Source organism: Podarcis muralis, chromosome 1 (assembly GCF_964188315.1).
Source record: "Podarcis muralis chromosome 1, rPodMur119.hap1.1, whole genome shotgun sequence".
Lineage (NCBI taxonomy): Eukaryota > Metazoa > Chordata > Lepidosauria > Squamata > Lacertidae > Podarcis > Podarcis muralis.
The window spans coordinates 86247033-86259126 of NC_135655.1; the positions used below are offsets into that span (position 1 = coordinate 86247033).

General features: G+C 41.0%; 1 protein-coding gene across 15 annotated transcripts in view; it reads left to right on the forward strand.

The window, feature by feature from the left end:
* The window catches only part of TNS1 (tensin 1), a 318113-nt gene that overhangs the window by 282277 nt on the left and 23742 nt on the right, over nucleotides 1-12094 (forward strand). For 11 of the 15 annotated variants that reach the window (XM_077934370.1, XM_077934367.1, XM_077934384.1 and 8 more), the window contains 2 exons: nucleotides 4609-4701; nucleotides 7748-7783. In XM_077934370.1, the coding sequence (XP_077790496.1) occupies nucleotides 4609-4701; nucleotides 7748-7783 (129 nt within the window). The remainder of the gene's footprint in view (nucleotides 1-4608; nucleotides 4702-7747; nucleotides 7784-12094) is intronic. The other 4 variants (XM_077934376.1, XM_077934396.1, XM_077934404.1 and 1 more) reach the window with 1 other exon arrangement.

The following is a 12094-nucleotide window of genomic DNA, read 5'->3' on the forward strand; positions in this document are numbered from 1 at the left end:
TTGAGGACAATAGCAAAAGCCCACACCAGCAGGGATTCCATTGCACTAATAGGTCCAAATGTGCCTTTTTAATCCAAAGCTAAGGGAACCACAGGCCAAAGAGGTGCATGTGCTCTTTGGTCTGTAGCTCTTCAGTGGAAGAGGTAAATCTAGCTGCAAATTTATTTGTGTTTCAATGTAGGTATGTGTGTGTTTAGTTCTGTCAGAGTTTGAAGGGGCAAATGGGGACTGAGAGTGAGTCTTCAGAGTTACAGTGAGACCCTTTGACGTCCATTTGTAACCAATCAAAAGCTGTTTGCAGCTGATCTGTGCTGTCAGCAAAAAACAAATAACCCCTTGCAAAGGAAGAACCAGGAGTTCACTGAATGCTCCTGATTTTTCCTTTGTAGCCACATCATTTCCTGCTTCATACCTGACATTATGTTACATTCAAATAGTTTATGTGTTTAGATAATACTGTATTTAATATTGTTGTTTCTCTTTGATAGAACACATTCAAAGTTGCATCAGGCCAATGCAGAGACACTGTGCAGTATACCATTTAGCTGAGTCAGTAGTTAACTTGGTCTCAACAGACAGGTGCTCCACCCATCTGACAGGGAAATTCCAAAGTAGTAATGCCCCCCACACTGCGGTGTGATAGTAGCTTGTACAGTCGTACCTTGGATCCCAAACGCCTTGGTACTCAGATGTTTTGGCTCCTGAACTCTGCGAACCAGGAAGTGAGTCTTCCTTTTTGCAAATGTTCTTTGGAACCCAAACGTCCAACAGGGCTTCCATGGATTCCGATTGGCCACAGGAGCTTCCTGCAGCCAATCAGAAGCTGCGCTTGGGTTTCTGAACGTTTTGGAAATCGAACAGACTTCTGGAATGGATTCTGTTCAACTTCCAAGGTGCGACTGTACTTATGAAGCACAAGCAAAATATTAGAAGTATAAGTGTGTAAAATGAATCCAGGCTGTTAACTGTGGCACATCTGGTCTGTTTATGCCATGGATACTGTTGTTGTATGCCCAGGCCTTATAATGCACAGATGCCTTGAGATTTCTGTAGTAGCTCAGCTTCTGAGGCCGTGGGTGAAAACCTGGTCTTTAACTTCTTCTTGCATGCTCTGTCTTCCTTACTTTTCTAGTCAAGCATGCCTCTGAATGACTAACCCCTTGATAACTTGGTGGTGGGTTTTTAAATGTAATTAATTTAGCTTTGAACAGTTCTGCCAATATTTCATCTGGCAGTGCTAACATGGCTAAGTGCATATGAACAGCAATGGACCAGTGAGCAGCTGGGAAATAGCAAAAATCTCAAAAGTAGCAGACCCAAAATTTTCAGAACATTCTGATTCCAAACTGGAAGCATCACTGTTGCTTCCAGAAGAGGCTGGCTCTTATTTCAGAACAGAACTGGTACTCCCACTTATTAACACCCCAGTGTTTAATATCTACTGTCAGTTATCATTCATAGATTTTTTAGCAGGATCTTTAAAAATGCATCCACACTGGTCTTCTTCCCAATGCAGAGTGAATTGTGACAGATATGCTTATGGAAAACTAAGGTGAATGAGATCCTGAGCAATAACAGCAAGAAGTAGCTTAATATAGGTCCCCAAAGAATAGGTAAAATGGAATCCTCCAAGTTTCAGCTGAGCCTCATTCATTGATGTTAAATTTAAAGGCCACATCCTCAATGTGCTTGTTTCAAGGGTTAGATGAAGAGTACTTCCAATCTTCACAATCCTCTCTTGGCTAAATATAATCTGCTTGGGAAGCACCTCACTGTCAGTGCAGAAATTGTCTTGGGAGACCACTGCCAGGGACATTTTTGTACTTTTGGTTGCACAATACAAGAGCAATTAACACAATTTAGCCATGACTAAATGTCATCCCATTGATTTCATGGGAGCACACAGCTCAATCCCATACATATTCACTCAGAAGTAATTCATAATGATTTCAGTAGGATTTACTCCCAAATAAATGTGCATGGGATTACAGCCTTCATCATGACTGACTCTTGCTTCACATGTACAGACATGCTGTGAGTTGCACATTCATTCTGGTTCTGTTGAGCCAGAATGACATTTCAAAAGCCTTCCACAGACTCGATCTTCTACATATTCTTAGAGGGCTGAAGGTATCTCTATAGGAAAGCATGTGACTCTATAGCTTTTTCCTACAGAACAGTTACAGATCCACTATGTGAACAGATTTGGTAACAATGCCTGTCATCTTTGCCAGCAAGCTGAACAAGGCACTTGAGGTGCTATCAGCAAAGCCCACAAAGAGCCTGCTGTACAGGCTCTTGAGGATGCAGGTTGAGCACTGAACTCTATGATATTCTAGACATGGACTAGCTGCTTTTGGAATTGCTTGTTTCCCAGTCATTCATTGGTACTGAGCCATTAATCCTAGCCAGCCTAGCTAATCCATGATGAAATATATGCTCTTGGTAACTGGCTTTCCTTTAATGCTCCTGCCTCCCTCCCTCCTCCTGCTGTGTCCCCGGCAAGGGTGCCCATCTGAAGCTGTAAGTCAGAGGATTGCAATGCAAGTAATGGAGAATGTGTCAAATTTTTCCTTAATGGACAATATAGTACTTCATTTGTCTGTGTACGCCCACTGTGCAAGAGAACTTGAGTTTCAAGTTAGAAAGCCTGAATTGTTTGGAGCTGGTGAAATCACTTGCAATGATAGCAGTACACTGAAAGAGGAGAAAAACCCACATTGGAGTTTTTGTGAGACTTGCTGTTTGGAACACATCTCACGTATACATCTACATCCATTGCTGCTTGCTGTATACATATATATATATTAAGTGTATATATACATGGCTATCCTAAATGTTGTTATCCTTTTTGATTGGGTAGATATAAAATGAGATATATGTGGATGCAATCATTCAAATGCTTTGTTGATATACAAGTTATACATGTAGGCATCTACATATATGATGTATGTTATTTGTGATATACAATGCCATTCGTATGCAGTGTTTCAAATCCTTCTTGTCTCATGATCACGATCTTTGCAGATGCCATCTCTACCTTGTGGCAAAAACTCTGACATAAGATGACATACATTATCTATTCATTCATTGCTGTTCTTCAGACATCCTGGTAATGGGATGGGGATGCTGCGGTCATTTACTACCAAGGTTCTCTCTATTGGGTTGTTCTCTTGGGCTTGTAAAGAGAAAATGGGAAGTTGCTATGTTTCAGTTTCTGCACTAACCCTATACTCTCACAAAAAGCCATAAATGGGAAGGATGGTGATGATTTATTGAAGAAAAGAGGGAGATGGAAACGTGGATATGTCATCCCTTTAGATATTTTCTAAGCGATGTTCCACAAAGAAGAAAAGAGGCAGAAAGATCCCGGTCCCATGAAATTATCAGATGCATTCCAGAGACAGTTACCAGTCCTCCAGTCCTGCTATGTAACATAAGCACCTAATTCCTTGCCAGTGGGACTTTGACTGGTTGCTGCTTCATCACAGGCTCAGTACAGCACATGAATACACATCTGTAGTTATATCCTTGCTACTGGAGCAAACTTAATAGGCTAAATGTCAGGCCAAGATTTAAGCTGGAGAAGCTGGGGGCATGATTTTCTTGAAATATGGATCTGACCTGCTGAAAACATTATCAGTGTGAAGTAAGTTGTCCACAAAAGCTACTTAAAGCAACAACAGCCAACCTTGCTTGCCACACACCTATTAGCTGTAGTCAATGCTGGGAACATTAATAACTTGAGAGATAACAAATGTCTTTGACTAGTTGTGCTGAGTTTAGTAGTTTGGTGCAAACACAAAGCAAGGTGTTAGAGTTGGCCGTAGAGTTGCTGTAGCTCCAGCACAGGCATAGGCAAACTCCAGATGTTTTGGGGCAGCAACTCCCATCATCCCTGACTTGTTAGCTAGGGGTGATGGGAGTTGTAGTCCCAAAATATCTGGAGGGCAGAGTTTGCCTATGCCTGCTCTAGCAGGTGGTCTTGTTTGGGGATGGTGTAGAAGAGTCCTCTCAGCTACATGCAAACCTTTGAGAGTTAACATTGTTGGAAGAGCTTGCCAAGCTTTCCCCTGAGGAAATCCAGTCTTTGCCACTGAATCAGAGCAAACATCAACCAGGTTTTCTCTGGATTGACGTTTCCTCTGATTTTTCACTATAGAATGGGTTTTCTAGGGGAAAGTGGTGAGGCAAGGGGGAAAATGCTCAGACCCATGCTTTTCTAGACATGGGACAAGTGGAAGTCTGGATGGAGCCCTAAGTGCCTCAGCCTTACATTTTGTAGATCCACTGCTCCACTTGCCTTAAGAAATCACACACTTCTGAAGAGAGGGCAACCTTTGTCTCTTCTCAACAGAGAAGCTGTCTGAGACGGGGGGCCTGCTACTGGCAGCTACATTCCTGTGGTTTCAGCACACCAATCACCCTGAGTATTTCCAGTCATACATGTATATAGCTAGGATTCAGTTACAACCCTGTTTAGCTATAAACTGGTATTTAAAAACAAACCTGGAAATGCCTGGATTTCTTCTCCTTTACATTTAATCCACCCTTTTATGTTCTGTTTTGTTGATGCATTTCTTTCGCTCTCTGTATTTCTGACAACAGTGCGCTCTCCACCAGGACTGGCTAAAACTCCGCTTTCAGCACTGGGCCTGAAACCTCACAACCCAGCAGAGATCTTGTTGCAGCAAACAGGAGGTAAGCAAGAGTAGTATAGTGATGGAGAGACTGGTGCTATGGAGAATAGCAGCATCGTCTTTTGTACAGCCCACTGTCCTGTTGCCAAGAGAGAAGGCCCATGAAGTTTGTATTAAGTAGTTTTAAAGATACCCACTGCACACAGACTTTAAAATAGATTTTAGCTCTGGAGTATAAGCATATATTTTATTCCTTCAGTTACACGGCATCAGTTGTTTTAGCAAATGGCATTGCTGTTCTCACAATCACTTTCCAAATCTTACCAAGCCCAGACCTTGATATTGCCTTAAGGTGGTGATTTCCATCAGCCAGCATCATTTTCTGTGCTCTAGAAAAGTGCTTCCTTTCCTCAGTTCTGCTCCTGCCAATTTTGTATTTTTAATGTACACCCTTAAGTTGCTTGTATAATGAGCCTCCTGTTCATTTTCATTCATCATTTTTAATTATGGATGACAAGGAGAGATAAATCTTATTTATAGAGCTGAGGCAGATTTGAAAAAGAAAGTACAAATCTGATTTGAACTTCTTCTTTTTGTCTATCTTGGATTCCAAATGTCGCAGAAGTTGGATTTCAACCATAAGGCTCAAATTTTGGAGGCACATTCTGCAGTTTGCACTGAGTCTGAAAGTCTGGCTCCAGTTTTTCTGTACAAATTCAATCAAGTGTGAATCTTCTATGGCCCTTATCCAATTCAAATAATCTGCAACTAATTGCATGTAATAACTAGTGGTGTCTGGATAGGGAACCACATCCCCATGTGCTTCAAAAGACACAAACAGATCATTCACTGTGGCTCAAATAAGTATTTCATTGGGGATACAGATGAAGACACAAATGCAGTCTTCCATATGTAACTCTTCCTTGCAGATTTGAGGCACATATATTTAATTTTAAAAGGAATGGCATCTCTCAAATTTCCATATCTGGGGATTTACAGTTACATGCAGATTATAAATTGTAGGATTATTCAGTGTGACCCTGCATATAATATTCAGTGTTGTTACAGTCTTTGAAATTACACAGATCTTGAGTGCTTGTTGCAGTAACTGAAATATGCTGGATTCAGGTAGGTAGACGTGTTGGTCTGATGCAGTCGAAATAAAAAAATATAAAATTTAAAAAATTGTCCAGTAGCACCTTAGAGTTGGTCTCTTAGTTGGTCTCTAAGGTGCACTGAACATTTTTAAAAATTTATTTTGAAATATGCTGCTTAGTTTAAATTGCTCCAGTGGAATATATGTCATCCCACTCTTTAAAATAAAATGTTAAGGCCCCATAATGCTTCTACAGTTTTAAAATTGAGTAAGTTTTACACTTGCCACTGGCTGGATAGAGGAGCTGCCTGCTGGGGTGGGGCAGCCATGTAAACTGAACTGGGATTCTTGAAGGGTAAGAATAATAAACATATTATGACAAACTGTCACAGGAATGATAGTGATTGCAATCAAGAAGCAAACTAGGAGATGTGAGATAAAATCCCACAGCGGAAGGGTAGGGAGTGAGCCCCAATCATGACAGTTTACAGTCTAAACCGAATATTCAGGTGCAGAGTCAATATTTGCAGAGGTTTACATAAGCATGTGAGCTGCCTGCTACAGATTTTTTCACAAGCATGAACTTGCTAACCTGGCTCAAGCTGAAGCTGATTAGGAAAAGTAGAAACTGAGTCCTAAGCAAGCCTGAAATGCATTTTTTTCAAGATTATCCACCCATCAGTATAATCAGCCACTTTATCAGGACAGTACTTCATGTCATAGAAGGCTATTGAACATATCAGTCCTTTTAAGAACAACAACTGCAGAGTAAGAGGCTTGTAGTTAATACTAGAGACCGCGATCAGTGTATTGCATAATGGGAAGCTACCAGGCTTTGCACATGTCCAGTTTGAGGAGGCATGCGTTGGAGCAGATTGGACAGTTGTTTTCATGAATGTTGCATCTCAGAGCTTGCATGGGGTGGAGGTGGGGACTCTAGGCTAGAAGCCTTCCGTTTGACTCATAAATGTTCCATGTGTAGAGAGATCCTTGGCATCAGAACATTTTCAACAAGTACTCTCCCCCATGAGGTGATATTGTTGCTTCCCTCCCCCAGGTCAGGATTCACTCACATGCCCATAAATTCAGGATGTGCAATTATAGTTAATTGGGAGGTCTTGCACAATACACTCACTTCTCCAAAAGATTGGGCTGTATGTGATAAAGAAAGCGATGGAAAAATTACTGGAATGTGTGGAATAACACTTGGTGTCATCTCACTTCCACCTCTCCTTGTATGTATTCTCTGTGATTTAAGCAACAGGGTCTCTTCCTCTAGCAATATCTTCACAATAGCCTGCTGGATCAAATCAATGGCTCATCTAATCCAGCATCCTATTCTCACAGTGACCAACCAGATGCCTGCTTGGAAACCAGGGAGCAGAATGTGAGCACAAGAGCACTCTCCCCGCCCATGGTTTCCAACAGCTGGTATTCGGAAGCGTTACTGCCTCCAACTGGGAAGGTTGGATTGCCTTCTCAATGATAGCCTTCTCCATGAATTTGATTAGTCCTCTTTCAAAGCCAAATCTTGTGTGGTCATGCTTGTTGGTTTCCCAAATGTCTCTAAACATTTATTGCTTTTATCTGCAGAATATGAACATCTGGTTGAAAGGGGGTATAGTGTAAAAATCTAGATATGTGCCATCTGAGAGACTAAATAGGCTCTTTCTTTTCATTTTCTTCTGACTCCCAGGCTAAGCGCTAAGTCTCTGAGTTGATTGAAGAGTGGTACAGAGTTCCTTTTTTAAAAGGCCAGTTCCTAATAATGTTTTTCAGGCATTCGGGAACCTTAAACGTAGATTTGTGGTGTTTATGGTGGTTCACACTGGTCATCATTTAGACCAGAAACAACCTCTTCTGATGTTTACAGTTGCTTAACATAAGAAATCCTGCTAATCTCTCTCTCTCTCTTTCTTTGTATGTCTCCTCCTTCTCTCCATTTTCATTACCTTGCCATTGTCCATCTTTTCCTTCCCAAACACTTCTTTCATCCATGCTTGCCCCTCAGAACTAGATGGGGAGACAGTAGTTGAATCTGATGAAGGTAAGGAGGGAATTGTTTTCATTTTATATGAACTATTTGGCAAACAACAATATGCCAGCAGGACACTGTTAGTCCCAGTGGCCACAAGGAAGCTGCTGGGCTTGTGTGTGGTCAGAAGAGTTGAAGACCAAAACATTTCCCTCACAGAATTTTGCTGCACCACAGATTTCCCAAGAGCTGCTGTACATGGAAACTGCAAATAAATGAGAGCAAAGACATTAGCAAGAAGTTGATTACTTTTCAAATAATAATAGTTTCAGCTTCCTTGATACAAGTGTGCTAATACAAAGACATTTCTCCTTTTGAATTTCTTGCAAAAAAAGCAGATTTCCTGAGCCACTTCTGCCAAACTATTTAAAGTGTCATTATTTTGTCATTTACTGGTGGCAGAGGTGGCATTTTTGGAGATTACATCAATCTCGGTGAACTAAGATTCTGAGTATCATTTCTGAATATTGTGTGAGATGAGCAGTGCATTCCTATGCAAGTATACATAGACGGAATCCCTATTGAGTTCAAGGGGGCATCTTTCCAAGTAACTGCATAGGACTGTAGCTGGATGCCTGATAGAAACGTTATCTGTCCAGCATGGGAACAAAATCCAGATAAATCAAATCTCAGGCTAATCTGTGGACATATGAAAACAGGAACCTTGAGGCATAGACACAATTACATGGTTGCTCCTCATGCTACCTTCACCTGGCAGGTGGTGCTAGCCATTTTCAGGTTGACATGGGGCCAGAGGTATACATTTGCCACAAACGTAAAGCCTGAATTTTGCAATGGCATTTTGCTTCTTCTAGTCATGCTTACATGCTTTACATACTACATTACTTAGTGCCACAGAGGATCCCTTTCCTACTCTCCTTTCTTCCCTTTCTCCTTCTTTCCTTCTGATACAGAAGTGACTGGGTTGATGCTGGAATAATATATAATATTTAGTGCTCTTCATTTGTCTGTTAAATTTTGTACCTCACCACATCCCAGAGCTGGGTTTGAAACCTCAAAAGAACTTTTTGAAGGTATAAGAAGGTACGAGAAGGTATGAGAAGATATGAGCTACAGGTGTCACATCCTTGTAGGCACCTTTTTTAGGCAACATTTTGTTGCATCACAAGCAAATTAGTGATCCTGTTTCCTTTCTGCCTAATCCCTACTTGTAGCAACAGCAACTACTAGCAACAACAATCTATTGCTATAAAGTGAGAACTAAACTATTCATGAAACTGAGTCCCTGAGATTTTAAGCACTATGTGAAGCTGTAAATTCTGCAGTCTCAGCAGAAAACACATGTAAGATGTGGTGGGAGAGTGGGTTTTTTTAACCCTTTGATCTCTGATAGTTATATGTTGAAAATTTTACCCACCAGCTTTCCAAAAGTCATGAGTAAACTGGAAATGGTTAAACTGAAAGGCCTCCTTCTTTAATATGGGTCTTCAGCAGCCCTATTTTGTAGAAAGAAATTAAAACAGGAATGCAAGCACTGTACCACAACTCAACTTTGTGTGCCGTTTGCCCCTAAAGTAGGACTGGAGAATATGTAACCCCCAGATGTTGTTGGACTCCAAATCCCACAATCCCTGACCCACTGGCCACACTGACTGGGGTTGATGGGAGCTGGAGTCCAGCAACATCTGGATGTTCCTAATCTCTACCCCAGATAATTGTTTCCTGTTACCCCAATAAGCATTTAGGCACTGCTCCATAACTGTTCAGAGGTCCTGCATTCCCAGTACTTCCCAAAATATGTGCTCCTACTGACCTTTAGGGAGTGAAAATAAGCAGAAAGCCAAGGAGAGAGTTCACAAGTTTAAAATGCTGCTTGGGACAGAACCCAGCTGGTGTGAACCATAGTCTTTTGGAGGGCTGCTACATGTTTAGATATATCAAACAAACCCAACTGGAATCCAAAACATTATCTGAACAGGATGTACAGCTTTTTCTAGGTAGAATAGAGATGAAACTTGAGCAAGATGTTTATCGGGACTACCAGTCCTTGCTGGTCAGGCAATATTCAGTTTGCACTGCTGGTCAGTGCACGCTCATCCCCATCCCCACCCCTAGTAGTCTCTGTAATATCATCTCACCTTTGGAATTGTTTGTTATGTGTAGTTTTGTGCAGTTCAGATTGCGTTTGGGAGGGCTGCTGTCACTTCCCCAGTACACTCTTCTTGTTAGTCTAATCTGTTAGTCTAAAAGCACACAGCCTAAGATCACACTTTTCAGTTTATGCATTAAATCAGTTTCAGATTTATTTTTTAAAAAAAATACCCTCTACTTATATCGAGGCAATTATTATTTTAATATACAGTTTATTGAAGATTTTGTTTCCCCCCACAACCCCATATGCATCATACAAACAAGGAATGCATCCCTTGATAAAACCAACCTGTGCTTTGAGAACTGCTGCAATGGTGGTGGGTGATGGTGGGTGGGCACTCTGCTCATGGTGCTACCAGTTGATGAGATCTTTGGTGCAGCTATCATTTCTTGGTAATGGCTCCCATACATTAAATAATGTATGTTAAGTCTGCATAGAGTCCTCATGTTCTTTAAACTACCACTGCTTCTTTTGGCTCTTAGACTCTTGTAACATAGTGTTAGCAAGAAGTGTGTGTGTGTGTGTGTGTGTGTGTGTGTGTGTGTGTGTGGATCTGGAAATATGGGCTATAGGAGATTGTAACTTGTGACGTCAAAATGGTTGTTTCATGTCCCCCAGCCTCATAGGAGTGTCTCTTGAGACTCTCCCTGTTTATTTCCTACAGCAGAACGAAATGTTTGCTTGCTTCACATAAATACAGAGAGGATATTTTTAGATTTTGTTTGATATGGCACAGGACTTGGAACTTTACCATGTGATTCTTGCATGTCACCCAAGAGTTCCATTCTCTCCTAGGTTTAGCATTTACAAATGGTTTGTTAATGCTAATTTTTCAATATCACTCAGATAATTTGCGCACAGCTGGGCTTGAGAATTTAGCATATGCATAGGCTTTTATGAAGTGTGAGCAAGACTATAGCAACAGAGGGGGATGCATTATACAGCAGAAGGAAAAAATATTCACAAAGGGAGACAATATCTTAAACTAAAGGCAGCCCACCCTTTATTCTTATATACAGTATGTGGAAGAAGACAAAGACATGAGATACAACAATTTTACAGTCTTTTATCCCTGAACTTCATGGTTTGGGGGGGGGGGAGAGATTCCCACAATTTAACAGAAATTCTTGGCTTTTTCAGGGAGCTTCCCATTAGCCTCTTGCAGGTTAACTTGTGGATACAGAGCCATGCCATTTTTAGTTAGGGAGGAGTGCATGAAATGTGTTATCTATAACAGATGAAATCACTTTAAGTAGCATAACAGCCTATTATGTGTTTTGCAAGTCTTTTGAGGCTGCAGTTCAGCCCAGTACCAAGACAGCCAAATGTCCATGGCCTCTCTTGGTTGGGTCAAGATTGTTGTTCTGGGCTTTTGCCTTGTGGAATGTTCAGTATGAAGAGGGCAGACCAGCCTTCTTTATCATCATTCCATTCCATTCCTTACTGCCTTGGTGGGCTTGGTTAACTGGCAAACACTGCTTTGGACACAACAGATAGGGCTTGGCCACCGGATTCGTCTGGCTAGTTTAGAAATCCAACTTCCATCTTCATAAAACCTGGTCCATGTTTGTCTGTTTTTCAGATTAGAAGGGTTAAAAGTAATCTCAAAGTCCTGTTTACATACGTTTTACTCCACCAATTACAAGGCTCAGAAGAAGATTGCCTAATTAATTACCTTGTATACCTTGCCCAACTGTGGAGCGGCTGCAATTTTGTTCCTAGTTTCCCCTCTGGTGCATCTTGGGGCATCTTTCATGCATTAAGGTGTTTGACAGCCTGTTGGAAGGAAAGTGAATGTTTTGACAGTAAGGGGTAGAATCAGCATTTCTATTCCCTGAGGCTACATGGATTTGAAAGTGAGTAAGTGGTGATAATATGGCCTTTTAAACTGCGGGTGGAGGGTATTGTTTGCTGCTATCGTATATATTTTGTGTTTTTATATTGTAAACCTTCCTGTGATCCTCCGATGAAGGATGATGATGATGATAATAATAATAATAATAATAATAATAATAATAATAATAGGATCCTTTTTATTACACATTCATAATGATCTGTGCTCATGATGCTATTGGGGGTAGTCACACACAATCATGCTTTCAACTTGTTAAAACCCGCCCTGGGATCTGCTGGTGAAAGGCAGGTAATAATACTATTTGCACCTGCAAAATTTTGGAGTGATCGCACAGTTTCATTTCCAATCAGTGCAT